This window comes from Somniosus microcephalus, chromosome 22 (genome assembly GCF_052327205.1).
Source record: "Somniosus microcephalus isolate GS21.2 chromosome 22, FLI_Smic_1.0, whole genome shotgun sequence".
Lineage (NCBI taxonomy): Eukaryota > Metazoa > Chordata > Chondrichthyes > Squaliformes > Somniosidae > Somniosus > Somniosus microcephalus.
The window spans coordinates 64,025,875-64,052,674 of record NC_141008.1 but is presented as its reverse complement, the minus strand read 5'-3'; the positions used below and the strand labels follow the sequence as shown (position 1 = coordinate 64,052,674).

Genomic DNA, 26,800 nt, shown 5'->3' with positions numbered 1-26,800 from the left:
GCATGTATTCCCTATGGTACGCTAAATGAAGGAGCAGGCAGGCGGCAAACTTCATTCGCTGTCTGCTGGTTACAAAGCTTTTGGGCAAAGTCATTCGCAGGTAGGTAGAGCGATGGACGCGCGAACTTAATGATAGTACTTTTCAACGCCGAATCCCATTTTTATTTTTTTTAAATAAAAAAATGGCTCGGAGCTGATTCGAATAGGATAGCCGGAGAGGGGCAAAGGGCTCCGCGGGCCAGTTTTAGGGAGATTAACGTTCTTACCGTGCCATGTTTATTTATGCTGATGGATATGAATGGACTAATCCACAACATCTCCTTGGGTTGGTCGAGTGCGAGGGACCCCAGTGTCTCCACGCAGAGTGTGGCACTGCTTCAGTGAGAAAGAGGGCTGGTGGATACATTACTTGGCGGGGATCTCCATCCTTGCAATCTGCTTGGACCACCCTTAACCTTCCAGGCATTATTTTACGAACGTTATTTTTTAATGTTTTACTTTTTTTCTCTTCCTCCCCGAGGATGAAACTGTAACACACTCTACACATTTGGCACCTCCTCGAGCGAGTAAAGATGGCAATAAACACGGACATCGAGTTTCAGAAGAACTTGAGCGGAGCTGGCGACACGGCTTTGCCCAAGGACCACCAGGAGACGGAAAAGCTTCTCTGCACTCCTGAAGGCAACCTGGAGAATGGGCTCAAGAACTCCAAGTCGTTCACCGTTAGCCCGCCGGGCGGGAAGGTGGTGGAGACCGAGCCCAATGGCTACAACATGCAGTGCGTATCTTCGGAGTCAATGTCGAAGATCGGCGTCCCTCCTGCATCCCCATCCCGGGCAAGTCTGAGAAGACCATCGTCCACAGCCACCACCAACGCCCAGGACCAATCCCGGCCCAGGGATTACCTGATCTTGGCCATCATATCCTGCTTCTGCCTCATGTGGCCCCTCAATATCGTGGCACTCGTCTATTCTATCATGGTAAGTGGGCAGCGATTTCTGCAACTTTCTAAATGTGCCAGCAACAGCAAAACAAAAGTTCTACCTTAACAAGCGCTCTTGGTTTGCCAAGGCACTTCTTTTAGCGTTTTTGCTTAGCTGAAATCTGCATATAGCTCATCCGGACTCCACTCTTTTGCAGTCCCATTAAGTTTTGCTGAAGCAGGGGTGAATTTGATCAGGCCTGTACTTTCCCCCGGGTGGGGTGGGGTGAAGGGGTAAAAGTAAGTCGTGGCAAATCCAGGTGTCCTCTGGTGAGACCATCTCACGAGGGAGAAAGCAACTGGATCTTAAAATGCCTAAATAGCAACGTTTCCGAATGTGCTGGAGAAGAGGGTCTATGACATGAAATGAAGACACCTGGGCACGGCTCCTGGGAGCGGTGGGCGGCCCAGAAGATGCCATCGCCCCTTGAGGGAGCATCTGAAGCGATGCCCCTGGTGGGAACGCTGACAAAACAGGGAGGCAATTCCCTCAGGAAAAGAGCTCGGTAATGTAGTGGAAACAACGGGAGCTCTTTTACAAATAAAGGACATAGAACCGGGATTTTTCTTAAACAAAAAAAAGAAAACTTCCGATTTTAAATTGGGAAAGATTGTCCCCTCAGTGGGAAACACATTTCTCCCAAGACGACAATCACTTTAGTAAAAAAAAAAAATTTGAATCGCGAAGTATTCATTGCGGGAATAAATTCTTTATCAGAGAAATAGTGCCCAAGTTAAGACCAGCGTGCTTTCTGTTTTAATGTTTGAATGTCTGTAGATTTTTTAAAAATGTGGACAAGTTGCAGCGATCTTTACAGTTGTTTATGCAGAGCTGAAATAAAAGACACGGTGTGCCGGTGTCAGTTCGGATAACAACACTTCAGAGAGGCGGCAGTGCTGGGCTGCAGTGAGTGAGTCGCTGCTTCCCAACTCGGGTCAATCCCAGGTCGTGTTATCCGAGCTGGAGGCGATGCGGATTAAATCCGCTGTTCACTCTTCTGTCACTGCGGCTGTGTGATTGTGGGAGGGAGGGAGGGAGGGAGGGGGGAGGGCCACACACAGCAGCACCTGTGTTCTTTCAGTGTTACAGTGCCGGCAGATACAATTTTTTTAAGAAAGGGATGCGGCTGGCAGAGCAGATGATGTGGGGTTATAACGTGATGCCGTTTGCCAGCTGCGGGTGAGTTCAGTCGGAGGGTGGGGCTGTTCGCCAGTCACGTCCCTTTTACCCGCAACTCGGCAGCTCTGCTGATACTGGCGCGTTAAGACGCTTTTGCCTTGCCTCCAGATTCTGGGAGTCCCTCAACCAACTCCCACAGCCTTTAATCTGCCCATGGGGTGGGGGGGGGGTGCAAAAAAAAACCCATCTGGGTCTCTAATCCTGCCACCGGAAGAGATTTGTTAACATACAGGCAGCTGTCCCTGAATCCGAACTGAACATGCACTGGTGTAACAGTGCCTGTAGACCTATTGGCTGTGAATAGGTCGCCAATGTCAGCAGGTGCAGCAATTGGCCTCAGGGTCCAGGCCAGGGGGTGCTAAAACTCAACGGGGATTCCTGCTCCTCCTCCCTATCCAGTCAGCAGCCCCCCGCCTCTCCTCCCCCCACCTCACCCACCCCCTTCCTGGAAAAATGAGCCGGCGTGGCCAAGATTGGGCTCCTCTGTGGCATCGTCTGCTGGCACTCAATTCTCTAGGCTCGCACATGTTAAATGGGGACTTGGATGAGGTACTGGAGGGTACCTGCCCATGGAACCATACCTCAACAAGAGCCAACGCCTTAAAACTGGGGAGGGGACACAATTCTGATTGGGTTGTTTTTGATTTACTAGGTTGAATTGATTTTTTAAAAATATTCCTTTGTTTGTTTGGCTCCTCCTACCCCTTAAGTTTAATTACCCATTCAGCAATTGAAACGAGCAAATGATAACAGAAGAAGCACTTAAAAGGAGATGCAAAGATCTGGGAAATCCTTCCTGTACAAAGTATCCATCAATTTGTCTCTTAAAAATAATATATCACTGCTTTGTACAAAACGTCTTTATATTTGCAGGGTATATTTAGCTTTATAGAGACCCATTATTGTGGGTTTCTACTGTAGCCCTCCCAAGGTTCTCTAATTGTGTGGGCTATGCAAGTCACTCTGTGTCCCAGGGCACTCAAGTTATTTTAGTGGGAGTCAGTGTTCAGCACAAATTCTGATCTGAAGCCACCCAATCTTGCCCTGGTTGTGTGTCCAGTTAGTCGTTGTTTTCCCAGTTCAGGGGGTTTTGGATCCCCCCTTCCCCTCCGGGCTTTAGATTACTACATCACCAGAGTGACTCAGGAGGACAGCAGCGACTCAAAATGGCCGGGCTCCACAAAACTAAAAATACATGGCAAAAAATGAAAATACTTATTAAAGGCTGGTTGATAATGTCTATTTTTTTTAAAAGAATGGAAATTGGAGGGTAGAGAGTGCTCAATCAGTCCTTCTTCCTTTAACAAATAACTATATATTTGACAAAAATATGATTGGACATCTAAAATGTGCAGTCCTTGCTTTGTCAGTGAAGAAACTAGTTAGTTCAGTTGTTCTGTTTAGCAGGATTGAATGGAGATCCATTTGGAAAATTTGGAATTCTGTGCTTGGAATAGTTATTCATTGATGTGCCCTTCATTGATTTGCCCTCAACTCTGATAGTTGCTTACAGAGACAGTATATGTAATTCTGCCTCTAAAACACTGCATTACCCAAGTCAACACTACATTTCAAAAGGAACCACAGGGAAAGAGATGGCATGATGCGGCTGGTTTACAGTTACAGAGTACATGTCAGTTGAAGCATGTTATAGCTTTTGCTTACTTTGCCGACAGGCAGGTGCACAATAAAGGCTGGCAGTTCCCTATTGAAGTAAAGCTCTACCATTTAAAATGTAATATAATCTGATGTTTGTAAACTGACTTCTGACCACAGATATAAACCTTTTTACAGACTGACCTGTAGACAAATCAATTGTTCAGATGTTTACATTTTTCAGGGCCGTCTCTGGGTGATTAAGTTGAGCATACAAGTTAAATTAAAAGTTGATTAAATACATATTACTCCAGTGACAAAGCAATTATGCTGAATATCCCTCAGCTATCCGTAAAAGTGTAGAGACGGATTTTACAGCTATTTGAATTTTATCAATTTTATAATCATATTAGTGAGGCAGTAATTATTATTGGGTCATAGAGAATAAGGGAAGGTTAGGATGTGGTTGGTAATGTACGACCAATGCTTGCTCCTCCCCATTAACAAAACAGAATCATTCCTGACTGACAATTGCCCATTTCAGGCTCGGAAAATTTCAGGCATTACATTTAGCCTTAATGTCCCTCGGTTAGAGAGAGGGAAACCCAGCCAGGGCTCCTGCTCCTAATTGCTACCCTGTGACCCCTGCTGAAATGTGCACTGGAAGACTTGGCTGTGATGTCCTCATGGTTAAATAGCGTGATGACTGCCAAGGCTCTTCAAAAAATGTAAGATACTAGAGGCTGGTCAGTGTTTGTGGAACTGTACTCTATCAAGGAGTCAAGTGCCTCCCGAGGAGGAGGGAACGGGGTGGAAAAGTTGGGTGGATAAAGGACAATTGAGTTCTGCAACTTAAAATTAATTTGTAGAACGAAACATATTCATGTGTATAATTAAAAACAAACTTACACTTTTGTTTAATTGCATCTTGATTAGTGTTTAATTTTATTCTAATCTGAGTAGTCAGTCATAAGAAAGAAGGTTCTCCCGGGTTCATTGCAGATTTTAGCACACCAGGGATCCTGTTGTGAAGTTAAGAACTGCCCCAGTGTACCAAATTCTGCACAAACAACACAGCCTCAAGCCCAATGTCACCTTTAAAATTAACCATTTGTGTTCACTGTTTTTAAATCCCAGTGGGTTTTTGTCGATCATCCTGACTGCACAGTTCTTCAACTGAACAAATTACTAATGGTGAGGCTGAGTGAAAATTTATTGACAGGAGCTTCCATAATATTCAGCCAGTCAGAAAACCTCCTTTAAGACCACCTGTAATTTAATAGTGGTCACTATTGAAGCTCTTGCTACGCTATAGCATACGTCCAGCAACAGAACTGTTAATGCAGATCTGCAGCTCCTGCCCAATCTCTTTAACAACTTGCAAGAAAGTGCAAAACTGTGAAACCAGACTACTTGGTTCAAGTGATGTTACAGTAATGAATGTGTATTGATTTACTGTAATAACCGGCTGCACCATCCAGTCCTGATTTAATCTCTAATGCAGTGTTGTGTGTCTTGGCCAAACATGCCACACCCTTTCTCATGACCAGCTGCAATCATACATTTTGTATCCGACATTAATAAAATCTATATTTTACATCATGTACAAGATAAAATCAACTAAAAATACCACATAAAGCAAAACTCCTGTTATCAGTCTTTCTTATAAAAACATTCTGTTTATAAGAACTCCCCATTTTGCTTCTTTTGCCTCCTAGCTCTTGTAGATGCCCACTTGCAGCAAACACCATTCCCGATTGAGAGATTAGGGAGGTAACCTACTCCCAGGCTACTAACAGTCTGAGGGTTCTGTCTGATCAACTTTATCAAAATGATCCAGAGTGGCACATGTTGCCTTGCTTTCCAAGTTTAACCTGTGGGAAAATCACTTGTAGTTTTATGAACGTTTGGTTGAAAAAGGATACTTACCAGCTGCTGATTAGATTAGTTTTATCCTACTACTATTTGGCACACCATATTGATATACCCAACGCACTGCGTTGGCAACATGTCTGTATGAAACCATGTTGTTTGGGCATCCTCCTTTATAGGAATATTTTTTGGGACAACCAAGAAACTGGGATAGAAACAGAAAATGCTGGAAATACTCAGCAGGAAAACTGGGAGACAGGGTGAAACTTTGAGCAAATCAAAATGAAGGATGTCAGTATTGGGAAAGAAAATTAACAATTCCACTTTTTAGCAGTATCAAACACTGCTAAGTACAATATGGGTTAGAGGTAGGATAAGGCTTTTCTATGTCCCTAAAATATTCCACTAAAGAATGGTATTTGCATTACCCACATCAAATATCCCAATGGCTTGTTTGAGATCGCCGATTGATGCTGAGTTTTATGCCATGAATTTGTACCCATTAGGCAATGGTTTGAGAATAGATAAACTCACTTTACTTAAGACCCTTTTGCTATTTGAGACTTACATCTGGGCTGGACTGAAATTCAGGTCCCGGAGGTGAAAGAACAGTGCGCGTTATAAACCACAGAGCCACCTAGTTCTCAAGAACATTTTTCTTGGGAAAATAGGTATGCCCTTTTAAAGAAATACTTCTCAGTAAGCCTCTTTAATGGCTTTATCCGAGAGCTATTTTAATATTAATATAACTCCAGATTTTTTTTTCTTTTTAAATTCTTATCAATGAGTTTAAAGTGAACATATTCAAATTCCCCATACCCTGTGACTGCCCTGGTGGGCGGAAACATAATTTCCCTGGTCATTCCCTTCTACTAGGGAGGCTGAAAGACTGAGTCATAGCATCTCAGTGCCTGCCAGGATGCTCTCAGGCTGTGATCTGATGCTGTGGTACTGTTTGTAGCATTTCTGAGCAAGAACGAGGACTTGCAGACCAAGCAGCTTAGGAATCATTTTCTGTATACTTTGAAATCATACTGTTAGTAATTTTAAGATATTGAGGATCGAGTCTATAGAGATGAGCGTAACATACATCAGAATATATTCTACTGAACAATAGTAATTTAGCAGCATGTAAAAACATTTAATGTCCTTCTGTATTGATTGAACCTCCACCTGGTGATCCCGTAAAAAATTCAAGTCCAATTATAAAATGAAAGTGATTTGATGATTTGAATGCATGTCTTCGTTCTATCTGAGAAATGCCGCATAAACAGTACAGACAGCAGGCTGAGCAGCAGGGACATTCAGCCAGGCGTAAAGGTGTTATGGCTCAGTGCCTCTACTATCCCTAGAAGCAGGGAATCACCAGGAGAATGACAGCTCAGATCACAAGGCCAATCTCACTGTAGGGGAATTTTAAAATGTTTATATTAGAATCGTTTTTTTTTTTAAATGAATGACAGACTGTATCAATACAATTGTAAATCCCAGAAAAGGCTTGAGAGCTTGATGCATCTCTAACAGGGCTTCATAGTATGCTAGAGGCAGTTCCAGTCCTTATAATAAATCAATTATCTATCAGCCTTGTAAACCACTTGCAATTTGTTTGGAAAATTGTGACATAATAAGTTTTGTAAAATGTTTAACCTCCTATCTCCTTTTCTGGTCCTTTATAAGCTGTACAGTAAAGACATTTGTGAGCAAATACAATTATAAGGATCCCTGTTTGAGGTTCTGTAATGATATAATTTCAATTTACGTTGAAGGTTTCCTTTTTGAATTATATTACCCTGGATCCATTTAGTAAAGGGCTGCTTCTAAAATCAGCCCCAGTATAGGGCGATCACTCATCCATTTAAAATGTTTTAAAATCAGTGAACCTGAAATTGACAAGCATGCAATTATTAAGGGGACACTATAATATTAATGTTCACAGACTCCAGCATAAAATAAATTAACAAGCCTTTAAAAATATATATATTTAAGTGGCTACAAAGATAATTCAAGACCAAACAGGCTTAGTTTTACAACTCTTCCTCACCTCGCTGTCCTTTATTGATACTGGAAACCCTCCAAGATTTGTGCTTTAACAATAACATGTTGGACTTTTCTAGTAGGACTGTATTTGATTGGTTTTACTTACAAGTGTTCAAGAGTGTCAAGTTATAGCTGTAACCCACATTTAGCTACCTCGCGAAACAGAGTTGTTCACCATTTGAACTGTATTTTAAAAAAATCTAATATTTGTTTCTATTTATTCACCAATAGTCTAGAAACAGTTTACAACAAGGTGACACGGATGGAGCCAGGAGACTGGGACATCTCTCCAGATTACTGAGTATAGTAGCAATAGTCCTGGGGGTACTCGTCATAGTCACCTACTGTGTTATCCAATATGGAGGTAATGGTGGTTAAGAAATGGGCCACGTTTGAGGCACTGTGTATATGTATAGTCTTTTATAAAATCAGCATTGTATTTAATAATAAAAGAAATACAACAGCCATGCTATGTTGCTCAGATTAATCTCAAATAATTTTGTAGAATCGATATTCATTGTTGTAAAGCTTAGACCATGAGCGAAAAAAAACCCTGAATTAAATGATAAATCAGATGTGGTGCTTGGTAAGTGTAGAGCAATTTCATTAATATACATTTCACATCCAAAGGTTTTTTATTCCCAGAATGGTTGCCATTATAACTGCACTGCACTGCATTTAACAAGTCATTGAATAATTGTTCACTACTTGTAACTGTAGATGTATATTGAGGATACTCACCATTAATAGTATAGGAATTCGATTTGCTTGAGTGAGGCTGACTGGACAACTTCCAGGTGGAAATGGGACAGTTATTTCACAGCGAGCCATTGGGTATTTTGTTGTTCCCACTTGCTGTGCTTTACTTGTATTTAAAATTGTTTTTTCTTGTTCTTTTTGTATCAGAAAAGCAGAGAAACACCATCGCAAACCATTAGGCCATATAAAGGCATTATAATGTAGGAATATCATAGAATCATAGAATGGTTACAGCACAGAAGGAGGCCATTTGGCCCGTCGAGCCCGTGCCGGCTCTCTGCAAGAGCACTTCAGCTAGTCCCACTCCCCCACCCTTTCCCCGTAGCCCTGCAAATTTCTTTCCTTCAGATACTTATCCGATTCCCTTTTGAAAGCCACGATTGAATCTGCCTCCACCACCCTTTCAGGCAGTGAATTCCAGATCCTAACCACTCGCTGCGTAAAAAAGTTTTTCCTCATATCGCCTTTGGTTCTTCTGCCAATCACCTTAAATCTGTGTCCTCTGGTTCTCGACCCTTCCTGCGAATGGGAGCAGTTTCTCTCTATCTACTCTGTCTAGACCCCTCATGGTTTTGAACACCTCTGTCAAATCTCCTCTCAACCTTCTCTGCTCCAAGGAGAACAACCACAGCTTCTCCAGTCTATCCATGTAACTGAAGTCCTTCACCCCTGGAACCATTCTTGTAAATCGTCTCTGCACCCTCTAAGGCCTCCACATCTTTCCTAAAGTGCGGTGCCCAGAATTGGACACAATACTCCAGTTGAGGCCGGACCAGTGTTTTATAAAGGTTCATCATAACTTCTTTGCTTTTGTACTCTATGCCTCTATTTATGAAGCTCAGGATCCCGTATGCTTTTTTAACCGCTTTCTCAACCTGCCCTGCCACCTTCAACGATTTGTGCACATATACCCCCAGGTCTCTCTGTTCATGCACCCCCTTTAGGATTGTACCCTTTAGTTTATATTGCCTCTCCTCATTCTTCCTACCAAAATGTATCACTTCGCACTTTTCTGTGTTAAATTTCATCTGCCACGTGTCCGCCCATTTCACCAGCCTGTCTATGTCCTCTTGAAGCCTATCACTATCCTCCTCACTGTTCACTATATTTCCAAGTTTTGTGTCACCTGCAAATTTTGAAATTGTGCCCTGTACACCCAAGTCCACGTCATTTATATATCAAGAAAAGCAGTGATCCTAGTACCGACCCCTGGGGAACACCAGTCTGAAAAACAACAGTTCACCACTACTCTCTGTTTCCTGTCACTTCGCCAATTTTGTATCCATGCTGCCACTGTCCCTGTTATTCCATGGGTTTATCTTTGCTGGCAAGCCTATTATGTGGCACTTTATCAAATGCCTTTTGGAAGTCCATGTATACCACATCAACTGTATTGCCCTCATCATCCTCTCTGTTACTTCATCAAAAAACTCAGTCAAGTTAGTTAAACATGATTTGCAATATGGAAAGTATTTCCAGGGTTGCCAGCTTCCGAGTGTGATTACAATGTGATGTCTAGGTTAAAACTCTGTGTCAAAGAGTTAAATGATTCAAATTAATAAATACAAACAGAGTTTTGAATTAAATGAGACAGAGCAGCCTAAGATTCAGCTTGATTCACAATGTCTCTGATAATGGAGCCCTTGCCTGACTACAGCAGGAGCGGGACAATATCCAGACTTGGACTGACAAATGGCAGGTAACATTTGTGCCACACAAGTGTCTGTAAATGATCATCCACAACAAGAAAAGTCACAAACACCCACCTCCTGACCTTCAACAGCACCAGCATTGCCGAGTCCTGCACCTGCAATCTCCTGGGGATGACCATTAACTGTTCCCTTCCAAGTCACACACCATCCTGACTTGGAAATATATCGCTGTTCCTTCATCGTCGCTGGGTCAAAATCCTGGAACTCCCTCCCTAACAGCGCTGTGGGAGTACCATCACCACACAGACTGCAGCGGTTCAAGAAGGCAGCTCACCATCACCTTCTCAAGGGCAATTAGGGATGGGCAATAAATGCTGGCTTTGTCAGCAACGCCCACATCCCGTGAATGAATTTTTTAAAAACAGCCATATCAACACTGGCTACAAAAGCAGGGCAGGGGCTGGATATTCTGAGACGAGTGGCTCACTTTCTGACGCCTCGATGTCACTCCGGCATCTACAAGGCTCAAATCACGAATGTGATGGAATACTCACTGGATGGGTGCAGCTGCAACGACACTCAAGAAATTTGCTGCCATTTAGGATGAAGCAGTCTGCTCAATCAGCACCCTGCTACTGAACTTAATATCCACCCCTTCCACCACCACTGTGGCTGCAAGATGTATGGTCTACAGGATGCATTGCAGCATCTCTCCAGGCTTACCTTGACAGAACCTCCCAGTCCTGTGACCTCTGCCATCAAAAAAAAGGATGAAAGCAACAACACCATCAGCTGCTAAACGCTCTCTCGGTCACACGCCATCCTGGCCTGAACATATATAGCCATTCGTTCATCGTTGCTGGCCAAAATGCTGGAATATCCTAGCTAACGCCACTGTGGAAGCACCATCACCACAAGTACTTCAGTGGCTCTAGGAGAAGGCCCATTACACATCAGGGCAGCTAGGGATGGGCAATAAATGTGGCTCTGCCAGTGCCGCCCACAACCTGAGAATAAATTTTAAAAAGGTAGAAGTTGAAACTGAGAAGATACAAACTGCTCCTCTTGGTCAATCAACCTATCAAGTTCTGAATAATGTTATTTAAGTGGAATTATATTCTACAACAAAAGTGGCCAAGCTTTTATCTTTGTGAATAACAGAGGTGTATAAGATGGAGCCTTGTTGGCGGGGGGGCAGTCACATATCAATGTTTCCGTTAATTTTCATATGTCTCAAGTTGCAGATACTGACAGAATTTGATATTCTGATTTATGTTTAATGAGGCAATACCATGAAAAACCGCCATTGCCAAGTCTCCAGGCTGACAAAATTCAAATAAGACAAGCCAGTGAGCAAGAACTATAAGCGCAATAGGGCTGAGGTGCTTGGGCTTCGAGGACCAGCTGGCTTGGGGCTGGATGTGGTCTTAGGGCCAGAGATTGGGCAGCCTCACTCTTACAAAATTGTCCTATAGTCTCAATGCTGTAAGGGAGTTAGATACCTGTGTACTTATTGGCACCTTTCAGATTTCTCTTCTTACTGTATTGAACTGCTGGTTAGAGGCAGTCAAGGAGCTGATGTGTTGTATTGAACTCTCCCTGATCTGACATTGTGAAGTTTCAAACTGATTGTTTAAGTAGGGACTATGCTGTCAGCCCAATGTTCTTGATGGTCACATAAGGGAGAGTTTTGTACACAATACCCTGTCTAAAGAACTTAATACTGTTACAACTGACACAAACCAGTAGATAGAAACCTCTTTTTATAACTTTTAGGATAATGGGGAAATTCAGTAGAATATATTTGACCTTAAATGGGATCAAATCTTACAGAAATGGTATGTTTCAATAAAGACAGAGCCCTTACATCATTATAAGTAATATATTAAAATTCTTGCAACTGCACAAACTTCCTATTGTCACACTTTCTTACTCCCTGTATCATGATTTCTTTATGCCTTGTGACATTTGGTAACGTCTGCTCCTATTGCTTTTAATCGGTAATTCTGTAACGCTTGTTAAAATTACCATTATATTTGCCTTTCAGTCCTGCTACCAGTGGTGGCACTGTCGCACGGGTCAACTTGCTCTGCTGGAAACTTTCTTTATCCGCCAACTGGCTAGCTTTTTCTTGGCTCGCCACTTGACTTCGCCGCATCTGCTTGTTGCCCCACTCCTCATCGCTGCCTCTCCCTTACTCTTCATTGACAATGCGCTTCCCACCCAACTCCCGCTACTATTCGCCTCTTTGTGGCCATCCCTCCTCTTTCTGGCTGACCATCCACTTCTCTTTGCTGCCTCTTGCGGCCTCTGGATGATATCCTTGATACCCGCTGCAAGGAAAAGAGGCTTGCAGTGTGTTTAACGCATTGCCCCCAGCGGGATACTTACTACAAAGAAGTAGAGGTTTCAGCTCTTGTACTTCAAGCAGAACAGTTACATTAGAAACAACTACAAGAAAGAGGTTTGCTGTTTTCTTAATGCAGATACCTATCTATGAACATAAATCAAGAAGCAACTAAGGATTTCAGGGAAGCTGCTAGTTTCTTCTAATGACATTGCAAACATATAACTAGAATTAGTCCTCAACATTAATATCACAGTGCAAATCATTTTTTAAACATATATTAATTCTTTATCAATAAGGAAGATAAGCCAAAGAACCCAATGCTAAAAACATCTATGTGCTCATAGGAATGTCAAAACAATGTATCTGACATCTTATTGCGAGCAACGCCATCGAAGATCTTTAAAAATTGCCTGTTGTGTCTTGAGCCACAGCATTTTTTCTGAGCGCTGAGATTGGTTTGCGAATTAATCGCATCCGTCATCGGCCTGTAGTAACTGGTGCTCACTGATTTGGATGTTGTTTTGAACAAAGGCTTTTTCTGAGCACTGCTTGATCTGTGGGGACAATGAAGTGGGAATAACAAATGCACTGCCGTGGGTGACATCACAAGGCAGATTCAAGATGGCTGTGTTTTCCAGTTGTCAGTTTTCCCAAGTTCGACTGTAGATCAAAAGATAACAGGCCAGAATTTACTGTCAAAATAACGGTGAGGCTAACAGTGCTCACCATTATTTAAGCACAAATCGCACAACAACTTCAGGTGAGGGCAGATGCATGGTTAAAGGTGTAAATACAGATGTTGTCTGAGATGCACCACTCCGCTGTTAGCTTCCCAAAAACGACACCTTGCTGTCTGACTCACCATTCAAATGTATTGAATAGTGTGAAGTTCCTGTATTTGCACGGTAGATATTAACTAAACTCGCCACAAAAAGTTAGGGCTTGCCCATTTCTGTCTTAAGTATCCTTTTTAACGGCCTAATAGGTCTTAATTACTGCCAAACAACCTCTCTGGCACTGAAAATTAACATTTACATGTGGGGTTTCATTCCTTCCGCTTTTAATTGTTGTTGGAGATTTTTTTAAATATATATAATTTTTTACTTTTTCTTTCTGTCTCTTTTTTCTCCCTCTTAGAATCATAGAATAATTCAGTGCAGGAGGAGGCCATTTGGCCCATCAAGTCTGCATCGGCGCTTTCGAAGAGCAGCCTAGTCAGTCCCACTCCCCCGCTCTTTCCCCATTTCCCTGCAATTTTTTTCTCCTTCAAGTATTTATCCAATTCCCTTTTGAAAGCTACTATTGAATCTATTTGCACCACCCTATCCAACAGTGCATTCCAAATCCTAACCGCTCATTTAAAACGTTTTTCCTCATGTCGCCGCTGGTTCTTTTGCCAATCACTTTAAATATGTGCCCTCTGGTTATCAACTCTTCAGCAATTGGAAACAGTTTCTCTTTATTTACTCTACCTAAACCCTTCATGATTTTGAACACCTCTATCAAATCTCTTAGCTTTCACTGCTCTAAAGAAGAACAACCCCAACTTCTCCATTCTATCCACGTAACTGTAATCCCTCATCCCTGGAACCATTCTAGTAAATCCCTTCTGTACCCTCTCCAAAGCCTTCACATCCTTCCCAAAGTGTGGTGCCCAGAATTGGACACAGTACTCCAGCTGAGGTCAAACTACTGTTTTATATAGGTTTAGCATAAGTTCCTGGCTTTTGTACTCTATGCATCTATTTATAAAGCCCAGGATCCCATATGCTTTATTTCCTCTTAATCCAATCTTTCTTTCCCTCTCTTTATTTTGCTTTCTGTACCTGATTTGACATTAGAATCTAATCTAACTTACACATCCTGGTTTAGACTCCGCGCTGGTCAATCCTCAATCCTTCATCTGATTGGTTAAGGCGATACACAGTTGCTTGCTCTATTCACACAGGTCCAGATGCCCTGTAGAGGGTGCAGAGCTGTTTTCATCTCGCACTTACAGCAATTTGCAGTACAAAGTCTCATGGAAATTAAACGAGCAAGGGCAAGTCTAACAAATGGCATTTCGCCACTGTTTCGCCAGTGTTAGTAAATTCTGGCCCATTATTGGACACTTTAAATTTTTCCGTCTGTAGCAACACAGAGAGATCAGAGCAAGATTCCATTGCATTGTAATGCCTTTTCAAAGATTTCCGTTCCACCTACTTACCATTTTAGTGCAGCAAGGATTTGTTTTATTTAATATTTTACTGCCATTACCATGGGGTTGTGAAGTGTCTTGTGGACCAAGATTGTTCTCATTTTGAACAGTGAGCAACTTGAGTGTTGAGATTTTAATCAATCAAGCGCTGTAACAGGAAAATGTTAGATGTTCACCACGTTAGGGAGGTTTCAGACAGGCATTGTAAGAGGCTAGCTTCAGGCAGTCTCACTAGTCAAACAGTTTCGGGAGTTGGCAGAAAGGAGAACGAGATGATGAGATCTTGTGCTGTTTATGACAACTGGCTGGGGCGGTCTGAAAACCTTTAATCAAAAGCTGCCGTGTTGTTGTCAGGGAGAGTTCTCGCTGCACTGCCGGAACATCCAACTGACACTTAGGGCTGGATTTTCTGAATGGGAAGCTTTTGGAGGCGGGGCTGCTGCTCCATCAGCTTCTGGCCAACCAGCGGGATTTTCCCCTGATTGATCTTGTTAAGCCCGCCCTGCGGGCTCAGCAGGCCAATTAGGGGGAAATCAGTGACAGAGCACGTCAACGTATGACATGTCATCTGTCAAGAACTTTTGAAAGAAGAAATGTCATCATTTGACAGCTCTGTGAAGCTGTCAAACACTAACATTCTGTATAGTTTGATGAGCCCTTGTGTTCAGGACTCATCAAACCTTTCTACTTTGCAGAAATCAGCTGGCTGTTGGATCGGAGGATGCAACAACCAGTCTGTGATCTCTACAATGGAGATGTCGGGGACTCTGGCTCCACAGCGGCTGAAGGCTGTAGGTAGAAACAAAGGTAAGTGAACATTTTCTAACACTTTACACTCACCTCACATACTTACCACTCCACACTTGCACCCATCACTCACCTTTACATTGCACTTTCAGACCCCTCCGATCCCCGCAGACCTCCTACTCGACTCCTCCACCCCGGCAGGGTTCCCCCAGGGCGGGAGGCCCACACTTCAGCATGAAAAAATGGGGATAATCCTATTTTCTGCCTGTTAACTACCTGTTAACAGGCAGTTAATAGGCTTTAATCCAAGGAGACGGGGCCCGGGGCAGGACGGCTTCCCGCCTCCTGGCAAGAGGGCACGGAGACGGATTGGGGGCGGGTTTGCCACCCACCCCCAAATTCTGCAACTTTCCTGGCGGTCCCGCCTCGATACCCGCCTCCTCGGGACTGAGAAAATCCAGCCCTAAATGTTACATTTACACTTGAGCACTGAGATCAGCATGCAGAAGTGGGAGGGATGCCAATTTGTGGCGTAGATCAGTGGGATCCAGCCAGAAACAGACCTGTGAGACGGGTCACCTCAGCTACTCTTATCCAGAAGAGCCAACATGGCAGATCGCCATGAAGTTGCTGGTACACCAGATGAAGAATATTTGCTCTCACGGAGGAGACGCTGTGACTTTTTTTTTATAGCATTTAAGAGGGAAGTACTATGGGTTTTTAAAGTACTTTCTCCCATTAATTCTAATATAACAGAGTACATTTTGCACTTAGGAAAATGTCTTAATTAAATTTGAAGTAATGCCATCTCAGTAGCTAATGCTGCAGCATGCACAGCAAAACCATAGAGCTGACACTGCCACAAAAACAGATCTAAAACCTCCAACCTAACTTAATAATACAGGTAAAAGATTTCCGGTGTTTGCTATTTGTCCTAAACATGTTTTTAATATTCTTAACACTCTGACCTCTCCGTCCTCGGCCTCTTGCACTGTTCCAATGAAGCTCAACGTAAGCTCAAGGAACAGCACCTCATCTTTCAATTAGGCACTTTACAGCCTTCTGGACTCAACAGCGAGTTCAACAATTTCAGACCATAACCTCTGCCCCTATCTTTTCACATGGCAGTTGTTGATGTTTCTGCCATTCCCATTTACACCTCTTCTAGACTCATCTTTTGTTTCTTTACGTGTCCCATTGCCATCTCCTTTTGCTTTGTACTACCTGTACTGTATTATAGCTTTTGTCATTTAATCTCTCCTGTCTTCCACCCTATCACAGACCTTCCCTTTTGTTCTTTCCTCCCCTCCCCCCTCTCACTGCCCCTGCACTTGCTTAAAATCTGTTACATCTCTAACTTTTTCTAGTTCTGACGAAGGGTCATTGACCTGAAACGTTAACTCTGTTTCTCTCTCTACAGATGCTGCCTGACCTGCTGAGTATTTCCAGCATTTTCTGTGTTTATTTCAGATTTCCAGCATCCGCAGTATTTTGCTTTTGTTTTTAATATTCTTGTCTATGATTTCACTACAAATAGCAAACAGAGGGAATCCCCTTTCATATATATATCACATACTAGTTTGTTTAAAAAATAGATAGCATATGATTAAAAGGATCAATCTAATCACGGGGTTTAAACGACCAAGGAGGAAAAATTCGGTTGCTTTGCACCTCCCATTAGTGCCCTAAGAGGGCGCTATCGGGGTGCAAAGCAACACGCGTCCGGCGCGGCGCTGCCAACGCCTCCTGCAAAATTCAGCGGGAGGTTAGCGGTGGCGCTAACCGTTAGCACCCTGCGGCGCTGCGCCGCCGGCAATGACATAATCGCCGTGCGCAGCACCCCACTCGTGCCCCAGCCACGATCTTTGGTAGCGCCCCCTGACTTACTGCCGGACGCTATGTCCGACGGGGTCAAGGGGGCCTACCTGCGGCTGGGGCGGCGCTATTTAAAGGCAATGCCAGGCGGCCATTTTTGTTGCTGGCCACCTGTCAGCACCTGCCTGCGCTCCCGTTCCAGACCTCCTTACCCACCCCCCGCACCCCCCCCAGACCTCCTTACCCACCCCCCGCACCCCCCCCACCCCAGTGCTGGCTGCGCTCCACAAGCCCGGCACTTCTCAAGTGCCGGACTCTTATGCCGGCACTCCCGATCCCCGGGGGCCCAGCTGGGCCCCGGGTCGTGCTGCACAAGGCGCCTCACCTCTAAGAAGGGGAGGAAGGCCTGCAATACCGCAGCGCGACGTGCTGCAATATTCCCTCGCAGCGCCCCAAGAGGGAGGTGGGGCGCTTCCAGTAGCACACCGCTTCCCTCTTAGGGCGCTACCACTCAATTTCGGTCGCGGGGACGCTAATTTTTCTGGGAAGTAGCACTCCAGCGAAGTTAGCACCCCAGAGGGGGCGCGACTCAATTTTTCGCCCCAAGAGAAATATCTGTTTTTATGATGACCTTAGGCCGCTGGAGCTGGCAGTGTCTGAAAGCTAAACTGTGCTTTCTTTGAGCCCAGTGGGCCACAGGACCCATTTCTAACATGAAGCTGCTAAATGTGCCGTGCCTGCCATAGCAGTATGGCTCAGTGCCATGACATCCCACATTCACATGCTAGCTGACAAGCAATTCCATGTTAACACCATGAAGTGTGAAGCAAGTGCTCCTTAAAAGCATGCTGTGCTTGAGGCTGTCTCGTCATATGATCGTGTCCCTCAGTACACTGTGGTTCTTCTGCACATCCATCCCTTGAAACGGTCTTCCACTGTGCTGAGTCTTGTGTACCCAGCTGCCTGCAATCCAAACTAAAACCTGGCAGGATTCATCAAGACTGGCGCCTGAACCCTCACTAAAAACAGTTCCTAACAGTCTTACATTCAGCTGCCAACCACAGGATCGGTGTCTGGGGAACCAAGCGGCACTTAGTGAGGGTCCTGGGGGATTGAACCCAAGAGTGTCTTTTTCCCTGTACCCCCCCCCCTCAAAAGAAAACAGATTTTGACGCCTTTGAAAATTAATCTTATAAGCTATGATCCCATCTGAATCTGTCTATTAAAGGACCAACTTATCATCCCTCCATTATTCTCAATGTAACCAACAGGAATTTCTTGGAAACAAATATGAATCAATAAGTTAGAACATATTTTGTTGAAGTAACTTCTAATGTCTTCTTTATGCTTCTTTCAGTTAGTATGTAGAAAACATGCCACACCACAAGAGGGGTTTGGATTAGTACCTTTTGGGACTTAACTAGATGAAGTCTGTCTCTTTATGGAAAATCCAGTTTGCCAACTCCAGAACAAGATGGAGGGTCTTCAGCAAGAGCTACCTAGCCGTTCCAATTTAGCTCGATGTGCATCACTTCCACCTCAGCATAACGAGTGCTGGAAACAACATTACTTTCAGTTGAACCCCTTGATGTCTTTCAATAGATGTCAAAGCTATTCAGCCAACTCCAACCTGAAAAGAGGACAGCTCTTCAGAATCCTTGTTGTTAGGAATGGCACAAGTGCATGCGCCTGAAAGCAGAGAAACTTCTTACCATTTTAGGAAATATGTTTACCAATCCTTTTCCATGTTATTGCACAAAAACTCTTTAGTGCACACTGTGATTTTTTGCCCTTTTTTGTACAAAGGGAAAGGACAGCGTGTTGTCTGTGGAGCTAAAACCTGCCAGCGGCAAAGTATAAATCATACAGTAAAAGAAATAGAGAAAAGAAGCTGAGAATTGAAGAAATTGGAACTGAGAAGCGAACCAACATTTATACCATCGGTTACTGGGGACTGTGACACTAGTTTTGGTAAATAGCAGGATTTTGTACTTTTGATGAAAAAAATTACCACTCGCATGCGGAATATGAACGTATCACGACTGAGTTAAGTGGTTGAGGTATCTGTGGGCACAGATTTATTAGTCATATAGTTCGTTGTTGTATTATAAGTGTTTTTGTGGCTGTATTCGCCAAGTGAATGAGTGTTGTCCAAATATTTTAGCTCTTTCTAATTTGTTTTTAAATTTTCACAAAATGATTGATTGTACTTGAGAAGCAATCTGTGGGCCACAGGACTGTTACTTGCTTGGCAATATATTGGGGGGGAGGGGGGATGATTAAACTCAAAAGTACAATTCAAGGGACTTTATTGATTAAAAGTAACTGTCATTTTAAAAGGAAGGTTTTTTGAAGCTGAAAAATGGCCTACAGAAGAATCAATCTTTGCACCTAATTTATTTTGAATTAGGGACTGGCCAAAACAACAGTTATGAAAACATAATGTTTGGAGCAGGGGAGGGGAATTGATTTTGGAGTCATTAGAATTAAGTACATTCTGATTGGCTGAGCAGTTCCAATAAAATTCACATAAACACACCATTAGTCACACAAATATGTTGAATTAAATATATTCAGTTGCATATATAGAGGATTTCACATGGAGTTAAATCTGAGTTTATTTATTAACTTAATTACATTACATACTTATTAAGCACCATTTGGATGTGATTTAATTGCGGCAATTTGCTAAAGCCACTCGCAAAGTTGGTACGATTAATTCCCCCACCCACATTAATGAAAAGTTACCCTCTCCCCACCCGAAGAATTGAAGTGGGTATTTGCTGCACTGTTACGGCAGTGTGCATCTCGAAATCTCAGCATACACTGTGGCCCAGAAGCTAGGGTGGGGGCCGCTCCTGCTGTCATGCACTTATTTGGTAATATAAGTGGACTATGTGTAAATGTACACTTCCATCGTTAACCATTAGGGCAGTAAGTACAGAGTTATGGATGGCTGATGGGGTCGTGTACTCCAGCCTCTCAGATGGCAGTTTAAGCCACCGAGGTAAAATTACAACCCTGTACCCTCCATTTTGTTTTTGTAATACACACATGAAAACAAACGCTAAAGAAGTTTTATTTTAAATGTGTTCTTGGGATGTGGGAGGCACTGCATTTAGGGTTAGGGTTAGGGATTACACTGCGACTATGAGAGACTCATTGATATTATCGGTGAAGACTGGTATCAGCCGTTGCACAGGATGGTGTGACAAAGGTATTAATTTGTAATTCTACAGCAGGATTATAGAAGTCATTAGTGTTTTGTGGCTCACTGCTCCTCGTTTTTGGTAAAGGCAGTACAGAGGCCAAAACCGTCCCTGCCCCTTTAAAACTAGTTGATGTCTCACTAGGCTCACATATATCTTGCAGGTTTCCCATGTATATGTTTTGAATTCATTCAATATCTTAATAGAGAGCCAGACTGGCCATTTATTGTGTTTGACACTCATTTAATCCCTTTAATGTCTACTTATTCCATCTATTGTTTTTGATATTACTGAGAGATCCATTAACGTTCACATATTTCCTCGAGAATCCAGATATAAAATACACTTTAAGCCTTAATGGCTGCTTCCCCTGGGTCAACTCTGCATGTATTAAACTGCATTCAGGATGTATCACAAGGCAGCACGATTAAAGCATTAAAAAAAATGACTCATAAAACATTATTTCCTGGCAAGTCAGTCACTTTATTTATTTTTTTAATACCCTGTTTCCCAAAGATTCACTAAACACATTTTAACAAGGCGATAAGTAGCAGTAGCACATTAGATTGCATTTCGTATTGAATTGAAGCATATCTAGGGAGGCTCTTCTCACACTTCTTTCACACTGCTGGGCAAAATAGAAGAAAAGACTTAGCTGATAGGCAACCCCTCGCCTACTCCGAACCTCCAACGTCACTGTTCACGGAAACCTTTCGGGTTTCTGTATCAATGCTACATGCTGTCCTAAATGTATTCCCTCCTCGCTATATTAAAATCAAGTCTCGTTGCCCTGTCTCCCCCTCTAATTCATTCTTTCCATAAAACTATGGAATGCCTTCCTACCCTCAGAATTCCCTCTCTCCTATGATCTACGGGCTTTTAAAGCTTGGCAGCAACTAATTGCTACTTCATGATTTACCTCATCTCTCCTACTATTTTTAACCTTGATGGGGCCCTGCAACGTAGCTCTTGGTTTTTCAATAAACTAAGGTCGCGCTCCAGAGTAAGTACGAGAGCTTTAGGAGCTGAATGCTAATTTTTCATTATTCAGACATGCTGCGTTATTCCGAAATATTGGGCGAATTTAGATAAAGCTGGCGTGACTGACTATTGTGAGTGTCTTCCTGCTCCCTTTACTGAAAGCATCGACTCCACTCCTCACCCAAACTGAATGTCACAATTCAATAAACACTTGATAGAAATGAATTAAGATCGGTTCCAAGCATTCAAAATCTCGGGACTTGTGTTTTTTTTTCATCAGCTAATCCCATGATAAATGACAGTTTCTCAGCCATTCCAACAAACCACTTGTTGCATGTGCCACTGTACAGGAATCACAGTAATCCAACAGGAGCAAAGGGAATGCAATGCATCGATTCTTCACGGTAAAAGGTCACCTTTTCATGCATTATTATCTGGTAGGTTATTTGTCCATAACTGTACATTCGAGCTGGCTTGTCAGTTGCCACTATAAAACGCCATCCATAATTCAGACTCAAGTTCTAACCCACATTGCATTGAAATGTTTTATTTTATTCAAGCAAATACCTCTAGGCTTCTCCTATACTGTAGGAATAGGTTTATCTTCAATGTTGATTTTATTACATTATGTCATGGTTACTGCTTTACTGTGATCAATGTACAAGCATGGCAATGTTCTATTCTATAAGGTTATATGACCAAATCTCCTGTGAATGACTGAATTCACACAAGAGCTCTGCTAAAGCATGAATCCACTGGTATCTTTGACCTGGGGCTTTGATATGTCTGTTGACTATTTTCTTGCAAGTTGAAAAGGAAAAACTGTGTACATACGCTTATTTTGTATAACTTTGCATGGGATGGAATAAAATGTAACATGCACGGTCACTATTTGTGAATTACAATTGACTTACATTAACAAAAGCATGTGTAAAATTTTTGCTAATATGTCCCACCAATACGCTAATAAAATTTCAAACACTGCATCATTGATTAAACAACATTATTACCAAAAAGCAAAAAAAAACTGCAAATGCTTGAAATCTTAAACAAAAACAGAGGAATTAACTTTTTGGGCAAGGACCCTTTATCAAAACGTTATTACTGGTATTCTTAGCTGACTGATAATGAGACCGTCCCATAACCGTCGACAATGTTAACATCACAGACTATGGCCCAGATCGTGAGCTAGGAATAATGCTGAAGCTATCAGCGCTGACATTATAACAGAGTAAATCAGTCAGCAACTTCTGGCGTCCACACACCTAAACGTGGAAATCTGGAAGTTGCTGACAGAGATACCCTGCTCCTCCACGGGGTGTGCAGTAGCAGTTCTCGCCGATAGACTCGGCATTGAAATCACTGTAATGGCGTGAAGTTGGGGTACGAGTCCATTAGTTCCCAAGTAAAGACGCCAGAAAAAGATAGGGCTGGTGTATTCAGGAGTAACTGAATTTTTAACGGTGTGAGGAAAGGGAAGCAAGGATAGAAGCAAAAGACAGGAAGGAGAAAAGCAAAAGTGGCAGTCAGAGAAATCAAGGGTGTAAATCAAACATGGCCGCAGTAAATAATAATTCTAAAAGGTCTAAGAGTGTTAAAAAAACAAACCTGAAGGCTTTGTGTCTTAATGCAAGGAGCATTCATAATAAGGTGGATAAATTAGCTGTGCAAATAGGTGTAAACGGATATGATATAATTGGGATTATGGAGACATGGCTCCAGGATGACCAAGGCTGGGAATTCAACATCCAGGGGTATTCAATATTCTGGAAAGACAGGCAAAAAGGAAAAGGAGGTGGGGTCGCATTGCTGATTAAAGAGGAGTTTAACACAACAGTATGGAAGGATATTAGCTCTGAGGATGTGGATTCTGTATGGGTAGAGCTGAGAAATACCAAGGGGCAGAAAACATTAGTGGGAGTTGTATACAGGCCCCCAAACAGTAATGCTGAGGTTGGGGATGGCATTAAACGGGAAAATAGAGATGCGTGCAATAAGGGCACGGCAGTTATCATGGGTGACTTTAATCTACATATAGATTGGGTTAACCAAATTAGTAACAATACTGTGGAGGAGGAATTCCTAGAGTGTATACAGGATGGTTTCCTGGACCAATATGTCGAGGAACCAACTAGAGATCAGGTCATCTTAGACTGGGTATTATGTAATGAGAAATGATTAATTAGCAATCTTGTGTGAGGCCCCTTGAGGAGGAGCAATCATAATATGATAGAATTCTTCATTAAGATGGAGAGTGAAGTAGTTGACTCAGAGACTAGGGTCCTGAATTTAAATAAAGGAAACTACAATGGTATGAGGCGCGAGTTGGCTAGGCAATGACAAACATTTAAAGATCGCATGGATGAACTACAGAATTTGTTCATCACTGTTTGACATAAAAATAAAACAAAAAAGGTGACTCAACCGTGGCTAACAAGCGAAATAAGGGATAGCATAAGATCCAAGGAGAGGACATATAAATTGGCCAGAAAAAGCAGCAAACCTGAGGATTGGTAGCAGTTTAGGATTCAGCAAAGGAGGAAAAAGGGATTAATTAAGAGGGGGCAAATAGAGTATGAGAGTAAGCTTGCAGGGAACATAAAAACTGACTGTAAAAGCTTCTATAGATATGTGAAGAGAAAAAGATTGGTGAAGTCAAGAGTAGGTCCCTTGCAGTCAGAATCAGGGGAATTTATAATGGGGAACAAAGAAATGGCAGACCAATTAAATACATACTTTGGTTCTGTCTTCACAAAGGAGGACACAAATAACCTCCCAGAGATGTCGGGGAACATAGGATCTAATGAGAAGGAGGAACTGAATGAAATCTGTATTTGTAGGGAAATGGTGGTAGGGAAATTGATGGGATCGAAGGCCGATAAATCACCAGGGCCTGATAATCTACATCCTAGGATACTTAAGGAAGTGGTCCTAAAAATAGTAGGTGCAGTTCTCGTCATCTTCCAAAATGTTATAGACTCTGGAACAGTTCCCATGGATTGGAGGGTAGCTAATGTAACCCCACTATTTAAAAAAGGTGGTAGAGAGAAAACAGGGAATTATAGACCGGTAAGCCTGACATCGGTAGTGGGGAAAATGCTAGAGTCCATTATAAAAGATGTAATAGCAGAGCACTTGGAAAACAGTGACAGGATCCAACAAAGTCAACGTGGATTTACAAAAGCTAAATCATGCTTGACTAATCTACTGGAATTTTTTGAGGATGTAACTGGTAGAATAGATAAGGGAGAACCAGTGGATGTGGTGTATTTGGACTTTCAGAAAGCTTTCAATAAGGTCGCGCATAAGAGATTAGCATGCAAATTTAAAGCACATGGGATTGGGGGTAAGGTACTGACTTGGATAGAGAACTGGTTGGCAGACAGGGAGCAAAGAGTTGGAATAAACGGGTCTTTTTCCGAGTGGCAGGCAGTGACTAGTGGGGTACCGCAGGGATCGGTGCTAGGACCCCAGCTATTCACAATATATATTAATGATCTAGACGAGGGAACTAGATGTAATATCGCCAAGTTTGCAGACAACACAAAGCTGGGTGGGCGTGTGTGCTGTGAGGAGGATGCAGAGAAACTCCAGTATGATTTGGATAGGTTGGGTGATATGGCAGATGCAGTACAATGTGGATAAATGCGAGGTTATCCACTTTGGTGGCAAAAACAAGAAGGCAGATTATTATCTGAACGGCAATAAATTGGGAAAAGGGGCGGTGCAATGAGACCTGGGTGTCCTTGTGCACCAGTCGCTGAAGGTAAGCATGCAGGTGCAGCAGGCGGTTAAGGCAGCAAGTAGTATGTTGGCCTTCATAGCGAGAGGATTCGAGTACAGGAGCAAGGATGTCTTGCTGCAGTTGTACAGGGCCTTGGTGACACCACACCTTGAGTATTATGTGCAGTTTTGGTCGCCTCATCTGAGGAAAGATGTTCTTACCATGGAGGGAGTGCCGCGAAGATTCACCAGACTGATACCTGGGATGGCAAGAATGATGTATGAAGAGAGGTTGGTTCAATTGGGCTTGTATTCACTAGAGTTTGGAAGAATGAGAGGGGATCTCATTGAAACTTATAAAATTCTAACAGGACTAGACAGACTAGATGCAGGAAGGATGTTCCCGATGGTGGGGGAGTCCAGAACCAGGGGTCACAGTCTAAGGATAAGGGGTAAGCCATTTAGGACTGAGATGAGGAGGAATTTCTTCACCCAGAGAGTGGTGAACCTGAGGAATTCTCTACCACAGAAGGCAGTTGAAGCCAATTCATTAAATATATTCAAGAAGGAGTTAGATATATTTCTTAAGGTTAAAGGGATCAAGGGATATGGGGAGAAAGCAGGGACAGGGTACTGAATTTGGATGATCAGCCATGATCTCATTAAATGGCAGAACAGGCTCGAGGGGCCCAATGGCCTACTCCTGCTCCTATCTTCTATGTTTCTAAGTGATAATTACTGTCAAACAACCTCTCTGGCCCTGAAAATTAATGTTACGAGCGTGGTGTCTCATTCCTTCAGAAGTTAATTAGTGTTGGAGATTTTTTAAAAATTAAAATAATTTTTTTTACTTTTTCTGTCTGTCTCTTTTATCTCTCTCTCTTAATCCCATCTGTTTTTCCCAATCTTTATTTTTCTTTCTGTACATGGTTTAAATCTAATTTATATTTCCTGCTTTATACTTCCTGGTTTAGATCCTGAGGGGTAATTTTAATCACCCAAAAATAGGTGGGTTGGGGCCAGGTGAGATGTAAAAATTTAAAAAATCTCAAACCCAACCCGAAACTGCGTCCAACCCACCCATCTCCGGGTTTAATGGAGGCAGGGCAAGGGGTATGCTGCCAACCCGCTCCCAGGAGGTGGATTGGCTATTTAAATAGTATAATGAGGCTGGGAGCCTCACAGTTATCCTTTCTTATAGATTTAACCCTGGCTGGCTGGGTGTCTCGGGCCTCGGGATGCCCGGCAGCTCAAGGGAGGCAAGGACAGCTTCGGGGTAAAGGTAAATGCCTTACGGCACTGCTTTGGACCAGGAGACATAGGAGTGCTTCCAGCCCACTAAGCTACATTCTTCCCGACCGTCGGGGATTGAATCCTCCCAAGATCCAGACTCCACGCTCCTACTAATGTAGCTGCGGGTTCCTTAACTGCTCCTATAACTGCGACATCCTCCGGAGTGCTACCCCCGACAGCCTGTCAATCAGGCTGGCTTCCGGGCGTGGAACCTGTTGGGGAAACAAAGCACGCTATGGAGTTAAAACTCTACAGCATACGGGGAAACTTCTGGAGTCCACACATGCACAGTTAAACACGGAAATCCGGAAGTTGCTGTCCGATTTATCCTGCTGCTCCACAAGCTTCGCTAACCCAATACCTCACTGATAGTTTCGGCATTGAAATATATGAAGGGCATGAAGTAG

General features: G+C 42.9%; 1 protein-coding gene across 3 annotated transcripts; it reads left to right on the top strand.

Annotated features, from left to right (window-relative positions):
* Positions 1–22,361, top strand: trarg1a (trafficking regulator of GLUT4 (SLC2A4) 1a). 3 transcript variants are annotated; one of them, XM_085964951.1, is made up of 3 exons: positions 1–100; positions 521–980; positions 7,899–8,134. In XM_085964951.1, exons 2-3 carry the CDS (start codon positions 573–575, stop codon positions 8,043–8,045), a joined length of 555 nt encoding a protein of 184 aa, XP_085821077.1. In that variant the 5' UTR covers positions 1–100; positions 521–572; the 3' UTR covers positions 8,046–8,134. The 3 variants fall into 3 exon arrangements, with proteins under 3 accessions (XP_085821077.1, XP_085821078.1, XP_085821076.1); XM_085964952.1 differs by lacking the exon at positions 1–100 and adding an exon at positions 18,545–22,361 and having other exon boundaries at positions 253–980; positions 7,899–8,031; XM_085964950.1 differs by lacking the exon at positions 1–100 and having other exon boundaries at positions 253–980.
* The last annotated feature ends 4,439 nt before the right edge of the window (positions 22,362–26,800 follow it).